Here is a 23373-nt window from a genome sequence, read left to right on the forward strand (position 1 = left end):
CAAAGCACTTATGTGTGCTAAGAGCTTCACATTTAATCCCACAACATATGAAGCACCTATTGTCCTGAGAGACAATATAGCACAGTGGTTAAGAGTACAATCTGGTACTAGCCATCAGAAAAATGCAAATAAAAACCACAAGGAAGGATCACCTCTCCTGGCTTCAACACGGCCCAGCACTGGCAGTTGAGGCCATCTAGGGGGTGAACTGACAGATGGAAGATCTCTCTCTCTCTCTCTGGCCTTATCTCCCTGTCACTCTGTTATTTCAAATAATCACACCTATCTGTAGAGTAATGGTGACTTCTGATAGTAAATATAATGTATTCAAATGAAAAAACCAAACTTTTCCAAGAAAATGTATATTGAAATTACTATAAACACATGATCAAGTGTCCAAGCATTTTGTATGAATGTGGACAGTAATCAACTGCCATGCAGTGACCACCTGTGTAAAAGGTCAGTGACGACTCAAGGAATGGCAGGCAGCCTCTAGAACCAGAGGGCAACCTGGGTAAGAAGCTGGAGGGAAGTGGGTTGGGGAGTGGCACTCAGTCTCACAACCACTGCCAGGGAATAAAATCTGCCACAGACCTGAGCGAGTCTGGAAGTGGATTGCCAAGTTGAGCCTCCAGATGAGGATGCAGACTGGCGAACACCTTGATTACAACTTTGCGAGAACTCAAGCAGAGTATTCAACTAGGCCACGTCCAAAATCATAACCCACAGAAATTGTGAGATAATGCTGTGGCTTAAACATGGGGTGTCCCCTCTGTATTCACGCTGTAATCTGACTGCCACTGTGGCAGTGTGGTGAGGCAGGGCCTTTAAGAGGTGACTAGGTTAAAAGGGCTTAATGCCTTTCACAGGGGACTGAGTTGATTCGAGGGACTGAAGTAGTTACCAACAAGGTAAGCTGTTATAAAGTGAGACTGCCCCTCATATTTTGCCTCTTCCAAACATGTCTGCTTCCCCTCCCAATTTCCACCGTGTTGTAAAGTAGCATGAGGTCCCCAGTGGCTGCAGCCACTGATCTTGGATCTTGCAGCCCCCAGAAATGTGAGTCAAGTGAACATCTTTTCTCCATAAATTACCAGTCTCAGGTATTCTCACAACAGCAGAAAACAGACTAAGACAGAAAACAAGTAGGTAGACATTTTAAGCTACTAAATGGTAATTTCATACATAGGAAACTGATTTTCCTTCTATTCTTTTCTTCACAGAGTATGTTGGCCCCTCCCTATATAGAACCACTTGCTTTCCATTAGATGCCCTCTCCTTTCATCCAATAATTGCTTTGCGGGCAGCTACAACATACCAGCAACTGGCTGGGAGTCAGAAATAAAATAGTAAAGAAATCTATTATGTGGGGCCAGCACTGTGGTGGAGTGGGTTAAGCCTGAGATTCTGGCATCCTATACGGGTGCCAGTTTGAGTCCCAGCTGCTCCACTTCTGATCCAGCTCCCTGCTAATGTGCCTGGGAAAGCAGCAAAGGATGGCCCAAATGCTTGGGCTCCTGCACCCACATAGGAGTTGTGAAAGAAACTCCTGACTCCTGGCTTCGGCCTCTGGGGGAGTGAACCAGCAGATGGAAGATCTCTCCCTCTCTCTGTACCTCTGCCTTTCACATAAATCAATCTTTAAAAAGAAAAGAAATATCTGCCTCTTCTCTCTGTTTCCCCCAGAATGTTTAAGCTGAGAGCCAAAGTACAAATAAAAGAAATGGAGGGGAAAAATGGGCAGGGGAAAGGCACTACAAAGAGTTTGGGACGTTCAGTTTGACCAACAAAGATCTGGGAGGCTGAGACTAGAGAAGAGTTGAGAAAGAAAGGCAGCGGGCAAGTTAGGGCCTGGTGAGCCACGGCTATTTGAACACCACCTAAAGACCACAGGAAACCACTAACGGATTGATTTTAAGCAGGTAAACAGCAAACCCACTCTGACCACGGTGGAAAACTGATCAAAGAGACACCAGAACCCTTCCCAAACACTAACTCCATCCCACCCAGCAAACAGAGCACGTATGCAACTCCACCTTCGAGACTTCCTCAAAGTTTAATGGCTCCTCGCGGTACAGACAAATCCAACCTGAGATCCTCTCCCCCGTGAGGCCCTACTGACATTTCCACTCTCTTCTCACACCTACACATCCGAAGGCCACGATCTTGCCTTCCCCGGCATTCCCATCACTCCTTCCTGCTTGGAACGGCCTTCAGACTTTCACTGCCTTCTCTACCAAGTTAACTTCAACAGACCCCTCCAAACTCAGTCAGGCGGCCCCTTCTGAGAAACCGCCTGATAACATCCATGGACTTAAATACCCTCCCTGGCTCTCTGTACCCCGGGTGGTTTGTCTCCATCCTGCTAGACAGCAAAGCCCTTGAAAGCTACAATCAAGTACCCCAACTTCTAGAGCGGTGTAAAAGCCCCCGAAAGCGGTGCGCCTGCGCACACTCGGGGAACGAACCAGACCCAAGCACACCCTGAGGGGCACCCTGAGACACACAAACGCTCTCAAAACTCAGAGCGCCGGAGCCGCGCTTTCGGGAGTATCGGTTCCCGATCCAAGCTCCTGGATCCCCAGGAAACAAAAACAGAGACGCCACCACCGTTCTCCCCGCCCCGTGCCTGGCCGCGGCCCTAGGGCTCAGCGGAGTCGTGCTTGGTCACCTCGGCCTGCCTCGCCGTTTCCGGACTGCTACCTCCACAGCGACTAAAACTTCGGTCTCCAGAACCGCGGAGCGCGCCACAGGTTAACGCAGCCTACAGCTTCCGGTCTGTTGCTGGGTTACCAGAGCCCCGCCCCACGCCCTTGCGCACATCCGGCGAGCCCCGTGCGCAGGCGCCCGCCCCCGAAGCCGGGCTAGGACTCTGGTGCGCTGATGGTGGTGTCTCTGGTCGGCTTTGGGGTTCCTTGAAGGTTTCAGGGTAAAGCTTCGAAGGGTAGGCATGTAGTATTAGCTGGTGCCTCGAAAATTCACCAGAAGTAAGGTGTTTACAAACTACTTTTCACATATCACATTTGTTTGCTATAACGTCTACTCGTTTACTTAAAAATGTTTCGCCAGAAACCATGCAGTATTCGGTGGGGACTCAAAATAGGCAAGGTTCCTGCCATTAGGAAGCTTACAGCGTAGTGGCAGAGATCTGTCAACCACACGATGTAAAACTGGAACCGACTAGTGCTAAGAAAAAAACACATTAAATAGATACTAAGTTTGTTACTACAGAAATATTTGAATTAGCAAAGTTGAGATGCAAGGATGAGTAAGCCACCAGGGAAGGGAAGAGCATTCCCGCACAGCCAGCTGATGTGCAAAGGCCTGGGGCGAAGTCTAGTGTGTCTGGAGTTTGGTGAACGGGAGGATGGTGTGAGGGAAACTGCCCTAATATGCCAGAGCCCGTACAGACAGAACTATGTAGGTGGTGCCAAGGCTTCTCAAAGCATATCAAAAACAGGTCTAATTTGTTTCAGTACAGCAATTTCCTTTAGCTTCTGGTTTTCTTTTTTATTTTTCTTTAAGATGTTTATTTATTTGAGAGGTAGAGTTACAGACAGAGGGAGAGACAAAGAGAAAGGTCTTCCATCTACACTGCCACAGTGTAGCTGGGCAGATCAGAAGCCAGGAACCAGGAGCTTCCTCCTGGTCTCCCACATGGGTGCAGGAGCCCAAGTGCTTGAGCCATCTTCCACTGCTTTCCCAGGCCATAAGCAGAGAGCTGGACCAGAGGAGGAGCAGCTCGGACACAATCTGGGGCTTTTACGGGATGTTAGCACCACAGGTGGAGGCTTAGCCTAATACACCACAGGGCTGACCCCTAGTTTCTGGTTTTCAACTGATAAAACACACAGGTGTGTGTGTGTGTGTATATATATATATATATATAGAGAGAGAGAGAGAGAGAGAAAGGGATAATAAAATGAATACTTAATTAATCTAAAAGGAGGCAGAAAGAACAAAAAAGGAAACAAAGAATATAGGAGATGAATATAAAGGAAATAGCAAGATGATGGACTCAATCAATTAAATGTAAATAGTCTAATGCCTGATTAAAAGATGTGTCTTGTGAGATTGGGTTTTAAAAATTGCTATCTATAAGAAAATATACCCTTTATGTAAATTTAAAGAAAGTTTAAAGGACAAGGTGGAAAATACATATCATGCTAACACAAGTCCAGAGAAAACAGTAATGGCTTTATAAAGTGGATTTCAGACAAAAGAATATTGCCAAGGAACCATTTAGTCAAAAGGACAAAATAATCCTAAGTAATAGGTATGTACCTGATAACAAACTCAAAAATGAAGCAAAAGCTGATAGTACTGGCATATAAAATGCAAAAGCCCACAATTATACGTAGTTATCCTCTGAATAATTTACAATCCTTGTAGGCAGAAAATTATCAGTTTGAACAATATTAGCCATCTTGACCCGATTGACACATATAGAACACTCCTCCAACAATCAGCAGAATATACTTACTTCTTAAACGTATACAGGATGTTTAGAAGATGGGTAACAACATGGAACAAAACCAAGTTCCAATAAATTCAACAAGTTTCAAATCATAATAAATATAATTCTCTGACCACAATGTACTTAAATTAGAAATCAATAACAGAATGATTCTTCAAAACTCCCTCAAATTAGTTAGGGGAAACACACTTCTAAATAAGCCATTGGTATGTGTCCCTCTCCCCCATAAAATCCATTTGTTGAAACTTAATTTCCAGCATAATAACACTAAAAGGTTGGGTCCTTGGAGTGTAATTATGTCACAAGGTCTCTGCCCATAATGACTGTGACTTGTGCTGTTATAAAGGAGCTTGAGAGACCCTATTTGAGCCTTATGCCCTATTTGTCCACCATGTGAAGCCACAGTAACGAAACACTGAATCTGCTGGTGGCTTGATCTTGTCCTTCCCAACCTCCAGAAATGAGGTGTAAGTGGGGAGGGGGAGAGAATTACTTTTATTCATAAATTATCCAGTCTGAGGGGGTTTTTTAAGGTTTATTTATTTATTTGAAAGAGATAAGGAGGGAGGGAGGGAGGGAGGGAGGGAGAGAGAGTCTTCCACCTACTGTTTCACTCCCCAGATAGCCACAATGGCCAGTGATAGGCCAGGCCTGAAGACAGGAACCAGGAGCTTCATCTGGGTCTCCCACGTGGGTGGCAGGAACCCAAACACTTGGAACATCTTCTGCTGTTTTTCGCAGTCCCTTAGCAGGGAGCTGGATAAGAAGTGGAGCAGCTGAGAAACAAACCAGAGCCCGTATGGGATGTCAGCATCACAGGCAGCAGCCACAATGCCAACACCTGAGGTATATTATTAATGCAGCTTAAACAGACTAAGACAGCCATTAATCAAACAAGAAATCAAGATATAAAATGTGCTTCAAACTGCATAAAAATGAAAATACAATGCACTAAAGTTTATAGAATGTGATTTAGACAATACTTAAGAGATAAACTAATATCACTAAACAACTATATTAGCAAAAAAGAAATAGCTCAAATCAATGACCTTAGCTTCTACCTCTAGAAACTAGAAGAGCAAGTTAAAACCAAAGTAAGCAGAAGAAAATAAATAGTAAAAATCAATGCTGAATCAATGAAATAGAAAAAATGAAAACAGTAGACAAAATTGATAACATTGTTATGAAATGGATATGATTTTTCCCATATCATGTGTAGGAAGCATGGCTCTCAGGGTGGTAATGTGAGAGGTGGTGGACCTTTAAGACAAGGGGCCCAATAAAAGGCTCTTAGGTCATTGAGAGCCTTGCTCTCAGAAGGAATTATGGCAGTCCTCATGGAACCCTAAGTTCCTGCCAAAGCAAGTTGTAAAAATCTAAGCCTGACCCCTGCCCCCAGTCTCTGTTTTTCCATCTTGTGAGTACTCCCTCACTCTCACACTCACTGCCACTGTGCCGTGCCAGCCCTCATGAGGTCTTCACCAGAGTCTAGCTTATGTCTTTGAACCTCCAGAAGGTTAACCAGCCTTGGGTATTTTTGATAGAGACAGAAAGCAAGCTAGTACAGAAATTAATCTTTAAAAAGATAGATTAAATTGATAAACCTCTGACCAATTGCTCAGGAGAAAATTTTCTATAAATTACCAATACCAGGAATGAAAGAGGTGATAATTCCATATTGGATTATCTTTCCAATAGTATGGAATCCTGGGTTGTTTCTTTAGATTTGAAACATGTAGGCAATGATTGGCTTGCTGGAGGTTCACTGCTATATTTTTTGTGAACAACACCTGTTCACAACAGGTGCCGGGTGCAGGGGCCCAAGGATTTGGGCCATCTTCCACTGCTTTCCCAGCAGAGAGCTGGATCAGAAGTGGAGCAGCCAGGACTCTAACCGGTTCCCATATGAATGCCAGCACCAAAGATGGCAGTTTTACCAGCTACGCCACAGCGACAGCCCTCCAGTCATTTCTTATAAAAGTTTATATACCTCAGGCTGGAAACATACAATCAGGCAGATTTTTAGAAAACATAAAGGCTGAGGGGAACAGCATTGTAGTACAGCCTTGTACCACCACACACGATGCCCAAATTCCTTATCAGAGTGCTGGTTTGAATCCTGGCTGCTCAGCTTCCCATCCAGCTTCTTGTTAATGCATCAAGGAAGACAACAGAAGATGGCTGAAGTACTTGAGCCCCTGCCACTATTTGGGAGACCAGGATGGAGTTCTTGGCTGCTGGCTTCAGCCTGGATCAGCCCTGGCCATCGCAGCCATTTTGAAGTGAATCAGCAGATAGAAGCTATCTTTCTCTCTCTCTTTCTCTCTCTCTCTCTCTCTCTCTCTCTGTCACTCTGCCTTTCAAGTAAATAATAAATAAGTTTTTCTATTAAAAAGGCAAATGCAACGACTGGAAATTTGCACCAAGGATATTGTTCAGCCCACCCTAAAACTAGAAAAATCCCACCTGAAAGTGATCAAGGATTCCTTGAAGATTTGCTTCTTGGCCATGCTTCACCTCTAGTTTCTTTTTTTTTCTTTCTTAAAAAAATTCATTTATTTATTTGAAAGGCAGAGAGATAGACTCTTCCATTTGATGGTTCACTCCCTAAATGTCTGCAAAAGGCCCCTTCTGGCCAGAAGCCCGGAACCCAATCAAGTGTTATGTTGTTCACAAGAAATTCATGGCCCCAAAACAATCTCAAGTGCCTTTTTAAAGTTTCCCATTGATGTTGATTTAAGATAGTAATCAATTTGTCTTTATCATAATGAGTAATTTCATGGAGAAATTCAGCTGACATCAATCTGAAATTGCCTTGTGCCACCAAATGGCCATCTTAAGAGTGCCAAGGGTTATCTAGTAAAGGATACATTTTTTCCTTTCTTCATTTCTCAAATCAGGCACTCAAACCTGGTATTGCCATGGCCTCCTTCATTTCATCCAGAAATTAGCCTTTGGAGGGTTAGGTAGTAGCATAACCTTGGTTAGGGGTGCTTGTTTGGCAAAATGGTAGGCTGGAATATTTCCTGTGCATATTATCTCTCTTAGCATGTGCTTCAGTCTTTATAGTAGCCATATCACTAGGAAGTAGGAGTGTGTCTAAAAATGCTTTAACTTGTTCATTTCTGATGGGATTCCAGCAAAAGTGAGAAAATCTTTTCTTTCCAAAGCATCATTTATTGCTCCAGCAGCTCTCAGACACATGTTCACTCTCTGGTCTTTTGTGATAAATTCTACCTCTTGGATTTTACCTCAAGTAGAGGATTATATTTAGGATAAAGCTTAGATAGGGATAACATTCATGATAACTCAGTAATCTCATTTCAGTTTTGAGGTATGAGATATCAACAAAAAATATAAGCTCAATATTCTCAATGAGATTTGCTAATCAATCTGAGCAAGGCATAGAGAGTCCCCTAACTAAAGTAAGACATTCATGACATTCCCTGCTGTTGGTTAGCTCAGGAGAGTTGCAGGATTTTGGGTGTTGCTGCACTGAATTTAGGGTGTTACAGCAGTGAGAAGGTGAGAGCACAGAAAGTCTTAAGAGATTAACGGGGGGGCCAGCACTGTGGTAAAGCCCCTGTTTGCAGCATTGCATCCCGTATGGGCACTGGTTTGAGACCCGGCTGCTCCACTTCCAATCCAGCTTTCTGCTATGGCCTGGGAAAACAGTAGAAGATGGCCCAAGACCCGGAAGAAACTCCTGGCTCCTGGCTTCAGATCGGCGCAGCTCCAGCCATTGCAGCCAGTTAGGGAGTGAACCAGCAGATGGAAGACCCCTCTCTCTCTGCCTCTCCTTCTCTCTCTGTGTAACTTTCAAGTAAATAAATAAATCTTTAAAAAAATAAAAAGAGCAGATACAACTTAATTATAAAGAGAGCCTTTTGAAACCTCAAGAGATATATTTCCTCTGGGGTGCATTTAATATTACAGTTCCACTTATATAGATATCTCTCCCTACTAAACTTGTTGTGTTGTCACAGAGCAGGAAGGAATGTTTTCCAATAAAGGGTGAAAGGTTTATAGTTAAGGGCTGGGAGATAGGAGGAAATCTGTGGTTATCAGAAATAGCTACCACACCTGTGTTATGTTTAGCACCAGGAAGAATTGGAACAAAGATGACAGGGTTTAATGCAGAAAGATTAGTATTGTTAGAAGGTATTTTCTTGTGGGTGGGAAGGAGGGAGAGAAGGAGAGTGGAAAAGAATATTATTATGTTCTTAGAATTGTATCTACAAAGAACATTGAATCTGTTAAAAACTAAGAATTTTAAAAATTAAAAAAGGTATTTTCTCATCTATCCAAAAGATCTCTTATAATTAGATTTTCTTTGCTTGTTTGCATGATTAGTCCAACTTTTACTAGAAATGTTTCAGTATGTCTCTTTTGATACATTGCCCTACTTTCCTGGGTTGTATAGTTCTTTTTTTTTTAATTTTTGTTATCTTTTTGACTCTCAAGTTTACTGTAAAAAGAGGAATTCCTTACACCCCTTTCTGGCTCTATGCTGTCAGGTTTTGCCTCCCAGGATTTAGCATCTGAGGCTCCAACCAACATGTGCATAAGCTACATATCTCTGAGTTACATGCTCTCAAAATAATTCCAAATCCTCTATGAATATTTGCATTTCTGTTTTTGGTTTAGGAAAATCTTAATTACAGCTTTAATTCCTATCAGGTATAATGCTTAAATTCTACAGTCACTTGCATATGTCATTCATGGGAGGGATGGATCCTTAGAGGTGAATGACATTGGGAATTTTAGAAGAGTTGTCAGGAAAAGGTAGGGGGGCAACTAATAAGGGCACTGGTTTGAGTTCCAGCTGCTCCATTTCAGATCTAGCTCCCCACTGATGTACCTAGAAAAGCAGCAAGATGCCTGAATGCTTGGGCCCTATACCCATATGGGAGAACCAGAGTTTCAGGTTCCTGACTTTGTCCTGGCTAGCCATTGGGGCCATTTGGGGAGTGAACAAGAGGATGGAAGATTTTCTCTCTCTGTCTTTCCATCTTTCTCTGTCTGCCTTTGAAATATATAACTCTTTAAGAAAAAAAAAAAAAGAGCAGTGTGGTGGGGGCAGAGGGTTCTAGAAAAGAGAAGATGAAGGAGATGCAGGAGAGAGATCAGAAAGATAAAAGGGATGAAGCAGAACTGGATGGAGAGATCCAACCAGAGAACAAGAAGAGATGGGATTTACTGTGGAAGTGAACTGATATTGGTGTTTGCTTTTCGAATTGCTTATTAGTTTTCACCAAAGAACTGTACATTGAAGCAATTTTTAAGTCAAAATTTCATTTGGAGGCTTCTGAACACCAATCAAAAAATGTTACCCACTAAGTGTGAAAAATCATAATTCCTTTCCTTCCTAAGGTGCCTTTTCAGTAAATAATTTTACTCAAGTTCTGTGTTCCTCATAGTAGCTATTGAAAGCTCAAATCATATTTGGTTATGTTATGTCCTTTAGTGAGACAGACACAAGAATTAGAATCACAACAAGCATATATATCAAAAGAAGGGGTTCTACCTAGAGGAGAATGATTGAACTTAGACAATCACATGAGAGCTGGCAACAGTTGGTTGAAAGTGAAGTGCATGCTCTTTGCATATTGAGCCCCCAAAGTGAGGGTTAGCTGCCTCCTATCGCTCCTCCGCTCACGGAGGAGCGGCACCGGACCGGACGCTGTTATTCCCTTTCCGTCGGTTTTTTCTACAGTAAAGCAAGCACAAGTAAAGAGAAGAAGGAAACAACAAGCCTCCCAGCGAACTCTCCAACCGACTCTCCACCAGGCCGGAGACAGTAATTGTCCCAGAAAGTGCACCAATCCGTGCTCCGCTGCCCGCGTGCTGAGCACGCTGCTTTCTTCCAATCAGAGGTAGGATCAGCTCCTGCAGCTTAGTCAAATTGATGAAGCAGCTGTGTAAAATTTGTTTACTCCCTCTCAGCGCCATGCTGTGGGAGGCGGGCCCTGTTTCCCACACCTCCAAATGCAGACCTGGGAACCTCATCCCATGACAGGTGGAACAATAAAGAAAATGCTTCCTGTGGATCAAAGCCAAACTCTCAGAGCAAACACGCAGATGGAAGGATAATCTTATCAGGTTCTATTGGTGATTGTCGGCAAAGCTGGTCTGAATGAATGCCAGTCAAATGAGACCCACACTGGGCAGTGAGGCCAGCTCAGATGAAAGGCTTGGGAGACCTGTTCCTGTGGACTTCTCCGTGATAACACTTGCAGACAACACAAAACACAGCAAAATAAATAAATAAGCAGACCAAAAAGAAATGGCAAACCAAACCAAAGATGCCAAACAACAGGACCTGATAACAAAACCTAGATACCAAAATGAGACTGGATAGCCAAAGAAGTCAAAAAATAAGTGAGAGCAGAGGTCGGATGCAGTGCTGACCTCACACATCAGTGAACACCTCAGCAAATTACATGCCGTGAGGCACAAGGGGCCTGGCAGGTACCATATGTGGTAAAGAATTGGGGGCACAATAAGACAGGCAGTTCAGACAGTATCTCTGTGGAACCTTGGAAAATATGAAAATAAGTAAATGAATAAGTTAAAATTAACAGAAGCTATGTATTCAGAGCGTGCTGCATAGCAAGGGAGTCAGCCTCATTAATCGTGTTTAGCAAGACTGACAGGTAAGCAGAGGAGTAAGAAAGCTTTATGGTGAAAAAAGGAAAGTTTTAGGTCTGCTCTGATTGGGTTTTGGTGTGAGGAAGCTGAAGGCAGGCTAACTAGAAGCAGGGGATTTTATGTTTGAGGAATACACTGTTTCCTCTGGTGGATTCTGAGATAGAAGCAGGGGCAAACACTGGGGAAGTTGCCTCACTGAGCTGTTCCCAGTTCTACTGTGCATCTGATTCCCTGAGCTGATTGCAGCAGAGCTCAGAGCTGGTGGCTCAGAGTCTGCCACTGCATATTTAGTCTGAGCAAACCCCCTGTGTGAATATTCAGTCTCTCATGGTGGAGTCTGGACATTGCAGGTACTGAAATCACTTGCTAAATGGGCTATATTTTACTTTTTACTTTTAAGCTATTGAACTAGCAGACATACAATAACCATTACTGCTCATATAATACTTTAAACTTTTTAATATGCTTCCATATACATCCTTTCCCCTTTTATCCTTAGAGCAATTTTGTGATACTTAGAAGTTAATTACCCAAGATCACTCAATGAATCTGGGCTCAAGTCAGAGTTAAATGTTAGTACAGAGTGATCTGGAACACCATTTAAGTATAACTCAGGTTGTTTGGGATAGCTATCACCTTTAATGGCTTTACAATAAGTGTTTTTGGTTTCATATTCTGAGAAAGGATCTGCTCCAATTTCTTGGCATAAAGTTAGGATAAAACTTTGAAGGAACGGCAATGACTCCCTTCAAATACCTACAAGGCTGTCATGTGGAAGACAGATTAGGCTTATTTCTGTGGCTTCAGAGGGCCAAATTAGTACGACCGAGTGGAAGAAAGGCAGATTTCAACTTAAGAATGTAAAACATCTTTCTAATGATGAGGCACTTGCTCCCAAAAGATTTGCCTTGTGTAAGAGTCACTTTCTCATCTCACAGCAGGTTTAAATCGGCCTCCGTGATCATGCATCTCAAGGTGGTAGTTAAATTGACCACACCAGCGCATCTCAACAGCCTTGATAAATTCCAAGTTTATGAAATTTTGTTGAACATTGAAAAGAGATATAGATATTTTAATACTGTAGTTTATTATTTATTTATTTATTTATTTATTTATTTGACAGGCAGAGTGGACAGTGAGAGAGTGAGACAGAGAGAAAGGTCTTCCTTTTGCCATTGGTTCACCCTCCAATGGCCGCCACGGCTGGTGCGCTGCAGCCAGCACGCCGCGCTGATCCGATGGCAGGAGCCAGGTGCTTCTCCTGGTCTCCATGGGGTGCAGGGCCCAAGCACTTGGGCCATCCTCCACTGCACTCCCTGGCCACAGCAGAGAGCTGGCCTGGAAGAGGGGCAACCGGGACAGAATCCAGCGCCCCGACCGGGACTAGGAGCTGGTGTGCCGGCGCTGCAAGGTGGAGGATTAGCCTAGTGAGCCGCAGCGCCGGCCCAATACTGTAGTTTAAAGTCATTGACATTCTGGATGAAATCATTGTGTTTCTCATAAACAGTGAATTATATTTTAAGTTTTACCCCTGAGTCTTCTTTAACATAGTATTTTTGTTCATATTATGGTAAACAGCATGTTTTTAAAAAATGAAATTGTCCCAATAAGGAGTGGTTAATTCAATCTTCCATCAGTGTTTTCTTTTAAAAAATATTTATTTGTTTGAAAGTCAGAGTTACAGAGGAGGAGAGGCAGAGGCAGAGAGAGAGAAAGAGTGAGCGAGCGAGCTTCCATCTAGTGGTTCACTCCCCAAATGGCTGCAATGGTCAGGGCTGGGCAGGCCAAAGCCAGGAGATAGGAGCTTCTTCCAGGTCTCCCACAGGGGTGCAGGGGCCAAAGCACTTGGGCCATCTTCTGCTGGTTTCCCAGGTGTAAGAGTAGGGAGCTGGATCAGACTTGGCGCCCATATGGGATGCTGGTGCTGCAGGTGACAACTTTACTCACCACCACAGTGCATGCCACATTATTATTTTCTGAGTGCACAGTATACTTTATATGGTATGTACTGCATTCATTTTCGATGTCTTGATAAATTGTAGGAATTCAATGAAGTAAACAAATAAAAACCTACCTTCTTTTAAATGGTAAATACCAAAGGATTTAATCTATAATCTTTAATCTTTGAACAAGATTTAAGATTTTCTGGGGCTGGGCAGGGGCAAAGCTGGAGCCAGAAACTCAATCCAGGTCTCTCACTTGGGTGGCAGGGACCCAACTACTTGAGCCATCATGGCTACCTCCCGGGGTCTGCATTAGTAGGAAGCTGGAATCAGAAGCATAGCCAGAAGCAAACCCAAACATCCTGAGCTGAGACACTGCCATCTTAGCTACAGGTTAAAGCCTTGCCTCTGTTGCTTCTTTTTCATATGCTCTTTCAGGTTGAACATGATTACATTCTCTTCTAGTTTACAAATAACTTGAGGCTGAAACAGCAAGGCTTCTTAACACCAGGACTACCCACGGATTCTCTTTTCATTCCACTCCTTTCCTGCCTCCTTAACTCTTTAATTCCAGGCTTTTTTTTTTTTTGCCAGAGGGTCTTCCCCTCTACCCCCACCCCCGTGGGTTTCTGTCTTCTCAGAGTCGGGAAGAAGTCATGGCAGAGGTATAGGGTGCGAACAAATGCCTTCTGCGGAAATCTAGTCACTGAACGGTCTTCGACAACTTCCAGGAGGGAACCTCAGGTGCTGCTGTAAACTGTCCTCTTTGTCGTGTCTATTTTTTTATGACTGTACATATTTACATACAGACACATATGGCAAGGGAGAGAGAAAGCGGTGACGTGAGGATCTTCTTGGAGAACAGAAGGTAACAAGGAAATGAGAAGGGGTTCTGCTAGAGGAGGGAGAACAGGAAGGGTCGCTCTCCCGAATCGCAGGAGCTCGCTGCAGGCAGCTAGCTACATGGAAAGGGGGACTCCTGCACCCCGCGGGGCCCCGGGTCCCGTGCTTGCTATTTCTCCACCTGCAGACCGGGCTCACGTTCCTATCAAACAGACCGCATTTCCTCCTGAATGGCCGGTCGGGCCGATTCTTCTGGACTAGTAGAGATTCTCTTTTCATTTCTCCAGTGCGTTTTCTGTAGCTGCTGCTTGCTGTTCAGGGTGAGAGAGAGGAGATCGGTCGAAATTCTGGGTGGGTAAGTGGGGGATTCTTGGCGATGAGCAAGCGGGGATTTAGAAGCGGGAGCGGAAAGCAGCAGCCCCCCGCCCCCACCCTGTCGGTCCCCCTTACTCTCCACCCCTGACCTCCCGCGGAGACCCCAGGCGGCAGCATCAATATTTCATCGGCCCTTTGCCAGCGCTCTGCCAGCACTCGCCTGTGGGGCTCGCCAGGCAGCGTCCTCGCTTCGCTGAAGCCGGCGTGCAGCCCCGCACCGAGCTTTGGGAGGACCGGCTCTGCGCTCGTCCGCTGCCCGGGGTGGCTCTGCTTCGAGGCTCGGGCGCAGCGCCCACCATGCGCGGCTGCCAGTGGCTCGCGCTGCTCTGCGCTCTGCCCTGGCTCCTGCGGGCGGCCGCGAAGCCCCGCATGCCAGCCAGAGACCCTGCCAGAGGCGCGGACTTCGATCACGTCTACAGTGGGGTGGTGAGCCTCAGCACCGAGAACATCTACTCTTTCAACTACACCAGCCAGCCCGGCCAGGTAAGACGCTCGCAGCCCCCGCTGCACTTCCAGAACTTGCCAGATCTCAGAGCCCCGGGGCTGCTTTGGGCTCCCCTGGGAATGGACCTCGGGGGACCTCAGGCACCCTTGTTCTCACCCTCCTGCCAAGGCATCGCCGCGCTGCCCGAGCTGCCGCAGCCAGCCTCGGGGACAGCCCCGCTTCACCTCGCGCTCCCCCGGCCTGATCGCGGGCATTTCTGAGCTTTGCAGAGGCTCTGGTTCCCCGCACCTTCTGCGGGTCCTAGCGCCCTGCTGGGTCTTCGTCCAGGAAAGTCCGGATTTCTAGGGTTGCTGGAGGGCGGGGAAGGGCGCACCTCGGCTCATAATGCCTGCGGGGGAGGAACCTCCTCCCGCTTTAAGGATGCGGGCAGACCCTTCTTTCGTCTGGTAGCTGCTCGGAATCTAAAATGGAAATCGTGTGAGAATGGACGGAAGCTGCGGAACCTGTGTGTGTTCGAGTCACTTCCTGTGTTTCTGTGCCATTGTCACACGTAGTCCTCGTAGAAGCCAGAAGACCTGGTCAAAGACGTGGGAACTGGAGCCGTCAGCCGATCTGTCGAGGTTCTGATGCTAAATAAGGGTGGGTAAAGGTGTGAAAGTTCTACACCTGTTTCTGACGAGCCAAAGAGGAAATGTTCCAGTCACTGTGTCTGATTATATAATTTTTTTAAAAAAATGCATATAGTTTGCTGTTTCCCCCTCAATACGGCGTCCTCTGGGTCATGGAAAATAAAAAGAGAAAGCCCCCCAGTCCCCCCCCCCCCCCCCGTGTACCTGCCGCGGGATCTTCTCATGTTAATGTGTCCATGCATAGCTTATGGTGACTGCATCCCTCGTGCCTCTGTGAACTCCAGGCAAAATGTTGGGTACTACCCTATGCCTCCCTCTCTGATTCCCACTGAGGAGCACAACTCCAAGTCCTCATAGCTTCGGATGCTTGAAGAGGCTTGTCTGGAGCAGTGGGGACCAAAGTGCCTATCACTGTCCCCAAGATATCTTCCAGCTGGTCCGACAAAGTCCTGAGTGCCCCATCTCCAGTCTGAACCTAAATCCTAGGGCACTGTCGCCATGGCAGCATGGCCCTCACTGTCTGTCCTCCAGTAACCTGTAGGTTGTTTGTCTTGTAGTGACAAAGAAGCTGTGGGCAGTGCTGTTCCAAGGTAGACAAGTGGAAGGGGCAGTTTTGCTGAGCCCCACATAACCAACCTCTTCCTAGCCAGATACTCACGAGCTGGCTGACATATTGCACCTAAGTTGGGTGCCTCGCTCTGCCTGTGACTGGCTGGGAACAGATCATGGTCTGAAAAACTCTGGGACCTCTGGAGGGTAGTATCAGTTTGCCCCTAAATCATTGGTAAATTACCTGTGCAAAGTAACTCCTGACATCAGAGGATACTATCTCTTGCCATTCTGCTCAGAGATAAACTGGTTGCTTTTTAAAAGTGTTTTGTCTTTTCTTGGTTAGTACTGTGTGAGTTCCTTGATCACAGGTTAGGCTATTCTCAGTAGAGGTCTTTACTTTAATCAACCTTGAGGTGGGGCATAGTCGTGTGCTGTTGAATGCAGATGACATGTTATGAGATTTGTCAATGTTTTTGCCAAAATGAGCCAGAAAATGAGGAAAGGTCAAAGAATTTTTAAGATGAAGTTAAATATAATATATATATGCTGTTTTCAACTTAATAGATTGAAAAATGTAGGTTCATTTCAGATAAAAGCATAACCATTTTTTCATCAATCAAGGTTGTTTTTCAAAAACAAAAAAATTTTTTCTAGTGTGCCCTTTCTATTTTGCCTATATGTGTGTTGAATGGTCTTCGTTTTATGAGAAAATAGTGATAAATAGTTTTAAAATATATTTGCATAGCACATAAAAAATTGTTCGTTAAAATGTTGCTATCCTAAGGGTGGGTCTTTGGCCAAGAGGTTAAGATGCAGGTTAGGATGCCTGCATCCAATATCAGAGTGCCTGGGTCCGACTCCTTGCTCTGCCTCCTAATTCCAGCTTTCTGCTCATGCAGACAGTGGCAGGCAGCTGTGATCACTCAAGGAGACCTGGATTGGCAGGCAGTTGGGAAGTGACCCAACAAATGGGAGCTCTCTCTTGTGCTCTGTCTTCTCTCTCTCTCTCTCTCTCTCTCTCTGTGTGTGTGTGTGTGTGTGTGTGTGTGTGTCACTATGTATCTGCCTCTCAGGTAAATTTTTAAACATTTTTAAATGTCACTAGTTTGTGAAATACAAAGTTTGGAACCATGAGACCAACAAATAGCAAGTATTTTAATTCATCTAATGCCAGGATGCACACATATAAACCAGATGTCCTCAACTCTTACAGCTTTCTGGGACAGACCTTAAATATGTAAATAGTGGAACCCCAGAAAATATCTTCCTTCCTCTCCAACCAATTTTCCTGTTGATTTCTACCAAGATAGCACTTTCCTAAGCTGTCTGTCCACACCATTACTCCAGTGTCTATTGATGGCCTCCTCTCTTCCTGATCTTTTTCACTCTCTGATGGATACCACAGCCCCTCTTTTCACTGTCATGAACACAAGACTGTTGGATGTAGCAGATTTTTTTTTTTTTTTTTTGACAGGCAGAGTGGACAGTGAGAGAGAGAGACAGAGAGAGAAAGGTCTTCCTTTGCCGTTGGTTCACCCTCCAATGGCCGCCGCTGCAGCCGGCGCACCGCGCTGATCCTGGCAGGAGCCAGGAGCCAGGTGCTTTTCCTGGTCTCCCATGGGGTGCAGGGCCCAAGCACCTGGGCCATCCTCCACTGCACTCCCTGGCCATAGCAGAGAGCTGGCCTGGAAGAGGGGCAACCGGGACAGAATCCGGCGCCCCAACCGGGACTAGAACCCGGTGTGCCGGCGCCGCAAGGTGGAGGATTAGCCTATTGAGCCACGGCGCCGGCTGGATGTAGCAGATTTTACTGAAGCTTTGGAATAACAAAGAAATCACAGCATAGGATAAGTAATAGATTACTGTGCAACAGTATCCTAACCATGTACCAGCTACCCGTAACTGGGTGGATTTCAAAGAATTGGGACTTACCTCCATCTGCTTGGGGACTCCCTTATCCCCACCTTAAAATGCTGGCCTCTGCCCTCTACGTGTTTTTTATTCTTTCATGTTGAGAAATATTTGCCTCCATTGCCAGAACCTTCCTCAAAGAATCATGCTAAATAAAGATCTATGAGCCTAGAACTACGCTCTGCAGAGCAGAAGCTTGGATGGGATTGTTTTTCCTGCAACCTAAGTGAAGTCTTGGTCAGGCAGGGCTCCCTTCCTTGTGATGTCATTTCTCACCACCCCTCTTCAGAACAACAAAAAATTTAGGTTGGGGGGAAGGGGTGTCCAGTGTTTTGAGCTTTAATCTTTTTTCCCTTCCTCTTCATCATTTTTGTTGGCCATCATTTTTCCTTTGCTTGGAGGAGAAAGTGTATTCTCACTGAGGCTCTGGTGAAGTGTGTGCTGTTAATCTCTGCTGTTATCACTGCACTTCCCATATCCAGCACTGTCCTGGAGAACCATTTCACCAAGCTAATGTCATGCTAAGCTCTTTGGATTCAGCACCAGGAAAAGTCTCATATGCCTTCCAGGCATAGAGCAATGTAAATATGAACTTGTCATTTAAAGAAACTGCTGAAAGAATGGAGTGACTGGTTTAAAGAAGAGTAATGAAACTAATGATTGAAGGTACAGGTTAGTTGAGATCATGGTACATTTCATTTTTCCAGAAGAAAAGTGTCTGAAGAGATCCTTTAAGGAAGTTGGGATTATACTAGACAAACAGGAGTGTTCTGTAACCGCAGGGCCCAGCCAAACTGGAAGGAAATCACTTTGTAGAAAAGTCACCAAGGATATATTTGACCTGGATCAAAGGCAAAATGCAGGTTTACTGGGGAATGAAAGTGCTATTGTAGAGACAGGTGGTGGCAACGGTCAGACGTTTCTATTTGAGTTGGATGATGATAAGAGCCCCTTAAATAAAAATCTAACCACTGTGCAACAGGCTGGCTTCTCTGAGCTTTTGCATAACAGACTTCAGTGTTTGCCCAAGATTTTTGAATTTCAAGTTTCCCTGGAGGCATTTATTTTCTTGTTTATTAAATCAAGGTATTTGTCTTATAATGACATATACTTTTCCATACCCAAGGAACTTTATTAAGATCAATAAGTAGTTATATATCTAGAACTAGTTACACCAGCCTCTTGGATCCTAATTCAAGAAGCTTACCCAGTCTTCATGAGCAATGGAATATACATTTGACCTTCTAGTGGTAACTTCCAGCTGCACAGAATCAGCCCTGTGATCCGTGGGTTTTCTACCCATGGATCCAACCATCTGCAGTTTGGAAACATTTAGAAAAAAATTGTATCTGGGGTGAACATGTCTACACATTTTATCTTGTTGCTGTTACCCAAATAAGACAGTATAGCAACCATTTATATTATATTAGGTATTATATATAATTTGGAATGATCAAAAGTATATCAGAGGATGGGCAGAGGCTATATGCAAATACCATGCCATTTTATAGAAGGGAATTGAGTATCTGAAGATTTTGATACCCACAGGGGGTCCTGGACCCAAATCCCAATGGATATAATGGACGACTGAACTGTACGTTACTAGTCCTATAGAAAAATTAAGCGCTTTGATATGATAAACTCACTCTCTCCATCTCATAGAGGGAGTGCTTGCTCTTTGTGTTCTGGGCCAGGAAGCCTGCTCTGCTGTCCTCCCACATTCTTTTCCTGAACTGGAACAGAGCTTGTTGAAGGAAAGACTCATGGCTTCAATGCATTATCTGGATGATTGGTCAGTGTCTCATTCCTCTTGAGAAGCTATAACAGGATACTATTGGCAGACCGAGTGTCTGGTGAAAACCTGCTTCTCACTGGGTCCTCGCAGGGCCGAGAAAAAAGACAATCAAGATCCCTCACGAAACCTTTTGTAAGTACAATGTGTTTCTGAGCTTTCCATCACTATAATGAAATACCCGAGGCAGCTTTACCTAAGGAGAGGTTTGTTTAGCTCATAGTTTTGGAGGCTGAAAGTCTGAACAACTTAGCACAGGCTCTTGTAAGTGCCCCGTAGTAAAAGTCAGACTATCTGTGGGAGGAAAAAGAACATTCTGGGAAACAGAAGCCAGAGAGCAACTTGAGGCAAGCTCAGACTTTTATGGCAACCCTCTCAAAAGAACTAGTTAGGGTACCGTGGCAGCACCCCCAATGAACCAAGGACCTACCACAAAGCCCCTCTTCTTTAAGGTTCCACCCACCTCCCAACATGCCACACAGGAGCAAGCTCCTAATACTTGAACTTTTGGGGGACATCGTTAAACCATATCCAAACCATAGCCAGCACCAATCCCACCATGACAGTTCTACTCAGGTAATCTATTTCTCTTCCAGAGAGCCCATTTCCAAATACCAGGCTCCAACATGCAGATTTTTGAAGAGACAGAAGTGTTCAGTCCATAGGAATCACTTTCCACATTTTTCTCCATGGCTCTCAAAGCAGAGCATCAACAGACCACAGGCTATTTAGGAACTGACCTTACTCCAGTTACAGAGGTAACATGGTAGAGGGGTCTACCTTCTGCCTACCCAGACCTGATGTCACATGCTAAATTGTATAATGGATTCTGTAAGTCTGTCCAACATGGAATCCACTAGCCATGTGTTTGGAGGTGATTAATCTGAATTTGGCTGTACTGTTAAGTGTAGAAGAATACTAGATTTTGATAATTGCATGAAAAATGAAAATGTGTTATTAATATTTTGTACTCATCTTTAAATGATCACATTTTCAGATATAGTAAATAAGCTATCTCCATAAAATTAACTTCATGTCTTATTTTTTAGTGTAGCTACTAGCAAATAGAAAACATGTATGTGGCTCACATTTTGTTTTTATTAGACAACGTTACTTCATTTACTGCAAAACTTTAGAAAAGTCATATGCCCCAGATGCAGGTTTGTTGGAGGAAATAAAGCTTGAAAGGATCCTAACAACTAGGCAGTGATAAGATGCATGGAAACAAAGGGTAAAGGCATTTCAGATAAGGAAAAATATGTTTTTGGCAGGACTGCATTAAAGGTGATGTATTTTTCCCCTATGAGGCTTATATATCTGATTGTCTTTTTCTGATGATAACCACTGCTGATCATCATTATGTAGTTCCATAAATTCATTAGGAGAAATAAGAGAATTATATTTTAATTTAATCATTTATTTTTCTATATTATGAGTTGGAATACTTCTATGATGAGAAACTTCTCATTAGATACCTCAAGCTATTGTTTGGAAAGGAAATATGGAATAAGTGCTTCATCTTTTTAAAGATTTTATTTATTTATTCAAAAGTCAGAGAGATACACCGAGAGAAGAGAGGCAGAGAGAGAGAGAGAGGTCTTCCATCCGCTTGTTCACTTCCCAATTGGCTGCAATGGCTGGAGCTGCGCCAATCCAAAGCCAGGAGCCAGAAGCTTCTTCCGGGTCTCCCAAGTGAGTGCAGGGGCCCAAGGACTTGGGTCGTCTTCTACTGCTTTCCCAGGCCATAGCAGAGAGCTGGATCAGGAGAGGAGCAGCCAGAACTAGAACCAGCGCCCATATGGGATGCCGGTGCTTCAGGCCAGGGCATTAACCTGCTGTGCCATAGTGCTGGCCCCAAGTGCTTCATTCTTGACCAGATATTTGTATTTACCAATCACAAAGTGGTGAGCTGGTTTCCTAAAGTCTTAAATGATGATCAGTAAGATTTTATTCAGTATAATCATGGCTAATTGATTCAGATACTTTTCATGTATTTCAGTCTATTGCTATTACCATCCCTGTTTAAGTTCAAATTGTTCATCTTTGACCAGTGAAAGTCAATTCAAGTTGGCTCCTGATCTCTTTTGATAAAACCCAAATGCTTTTGTTTTTTTAAAAATGGATTTGCTTGTTTATTTGAAAGGGAGAGGGTGAGAGAGAGAGATCTTTCATTCACTGGTTCACTCCCCAAGTAGCTACAACAGCTGTGGTTGGGGCTGCACCAGGCCAAATCCAGGAGCCAAGAACTCTATCCAGGTTTCTCACATGGGTGGCAGGGTCCCAAGTACTTGAGTCATCTTCCTGCGCTTTCCCAGGCACATTAGCAGGGATCTGGATGGGAAGCAGAGCAGCCAGGACTCAACCGGTACTCTGATGTGGGACGCCAGTATCACAAACTGCACCACAATGCCAGCCCCAACCCGCATGGGTTTTTGACAGCCTCCTGTTTCCAACCTACAGTCAACCATTTCTCCAGAAAAGTCAGGTTTCTTTGAGGAAGAAATAGTTTTGGGGGAACCAGAGTTGGGAACCAGAGGTCTTTATTGATGATGGGTTGGTAATTTTTTCTAACCCTTTTCAGTGGACAGAGCTAAGGAATTATATATAAGGAATCATTATATCATGATTTCCCAGTATTATTTCCCATTGAAATTCAGGAATAGAGGGGTTTTACTTAACCTTATTGATACTGTGTGTATACAGCTGTCCCTCGGTATCCACATGGGCTTGATTTCAGGGTCTCCCATGGATACCAAAATCTGTAGATGATCAAATCTCTTCTATACAATGGCATGGTATTTGCACAAAACTTATGACATTCTCCCATATATTTATATCATCCCTATATTACTTTAATACCTAATACAATGTAAAACTATGCAAATAATTATTGCGCTGTTATTATTTAGGGAATAATGATGGGGGAAACACTGTACATGCTCAACACAGATTCAATTCTTTTTTCCCCAAATATTTTCCATGCATAATTGGTTGAATCCTTGAATCCACTTGTGCAGAACCCACAGATACTAAGCACCTACTGTATCTCTCTTCTCTCATGCCAAACATCTGTGTTCTTGACTAGATCAACTTAGTTATTCATTTGATTTTTCCCACAATATTCATTGTTTTGAATAACAATGCTATTATCACCAACAACACTTTTCCTGGAAACAGTTTAAGATCCTCAGAATTTTTAAATTATTTATTTATTTTGCTTATTTGAATAGCAGACAGAGAGAGACAGACAGACACACAGAGATCTTCCATCTGCTAGTTCATTTCCCAAATGCCTGCACCAGTTAGAGCTGGGCCAGGCTGAGCCAGAAGCCTGGAACTCGGTCTCCCACATTGGGTGGCAGAGACTCAAGTACTTGAAACATCACCTGCTGCCTCCCAGGGTGCTCTTTAGCAAGAAGCTGGAATTGGAAGCAGAACTAGGACTCGAACCCAGGCATTCCAATATGGCATATGAGCATCCCAAGAAGCTGTGCCAAAACATCCTTCTTTAAGACTTATTTTTTCATTTTCTTGTAACCTTAGAGTATATTTCATCGTCATGACTGTGAGTCAAATTACTGTGCTTTAAAGTAGTGTAGCAATGGCTGGCACTATAGTGCAGTGGGTTAAAGACCCAGGCTGCGGTGCCAGCATCCCATATGGGCACTGGTTTGAGTCCTGGCTGCTCTATTTCCCATCCAGTTTCCTGCTAATGTGCCTGGGAAAGCAGTGGAAGATAACTCAAGTGCCTGGGC

At 44.2% G+C, this 23373-nt stretch overlaps 2 protein-coding genes and 1 long non-coding RNA gene across 14 annotated transcripts in view; 1 reads left to right on the forward strand and 2 right to left on the reverse strand.

The window, feature by feature from the left end:
- Positions 1-2810, reverse strand: part of SPICE1 (spindle and centriole associated protein 1) — a 68834-nt gene extending 66024 nt beyond the window's left edge. For 7 of the 8 annotated variants that reach the window (XM_008266934.5, XM_089331656.1, XM_089331654.1 and 4 more), the window contains exon 1: positions 2672-2810. The gene's annotated coding sequence lies outside the window, so the exon portion shown is untranslated. The remainder of the gene's footprint in view (positions 1-2671) is intronic. The other variant, XM_089331658.1, reaches the window with a different exon arrangement.
- Positions 2811-12212: 9402 nt separating this feature from the next.
- On the reverse strand, positions 12213-15483 carry LOC138849278 (uncharacterized). Its single transcript, XR_011387877.2, has 2 exons — positions 14891-15483; positions 12213-14225 (listed from the first exon to the last, which is right to left on the reverse strand). It is a non-coding gene; the product is annotated as an uncharacterized LOC138849278 (long non-coding RNA).
- The window catches only part of SIDT1 (SID1 transmembrane family member 1), a 106610-nt gene continuing 97041 nt past the window's right edge, over positions 13805-23373 (forward strand). For 3 of the 5 annotated variants that reach the window (XM_051819041.3, XM_051819040.3, XM_002716692.6), the window contains exon 1: positions 14219-14772. In XM_051819041.3, coding sequence (XP_051675001.1) covers positions 14587-14772 — 186 coding nt within the window. In that variant the 5' untranslated portion in view covers positions 14219-14586. Of the gene's footprint in view, positions 13940-14201; positions 14773-23373 lie in introns of those variants that run through there. The other 2 variants (XM_008266930.5, XM_051819043.3) reach the window with 2 other exon arrangements.

The sequence above is a fragment of the Oryctolagus cuniculus genome, chromosome 4 (genome assembly GCF_051225735.1).
Source record: "Oryctolagus cuniculus isolate XC-2025 breed Fujian yellow rabbit chromosome 4, ASM5122573v1, whole genome shotgun sequence".
NCBI classification, from domain to species: Eukaryota; Metazoa; Chordata; class Mammalia; order Lagomorpha; family Leporidae; genus Oryctolagus; species Oryctolagus cuniculus.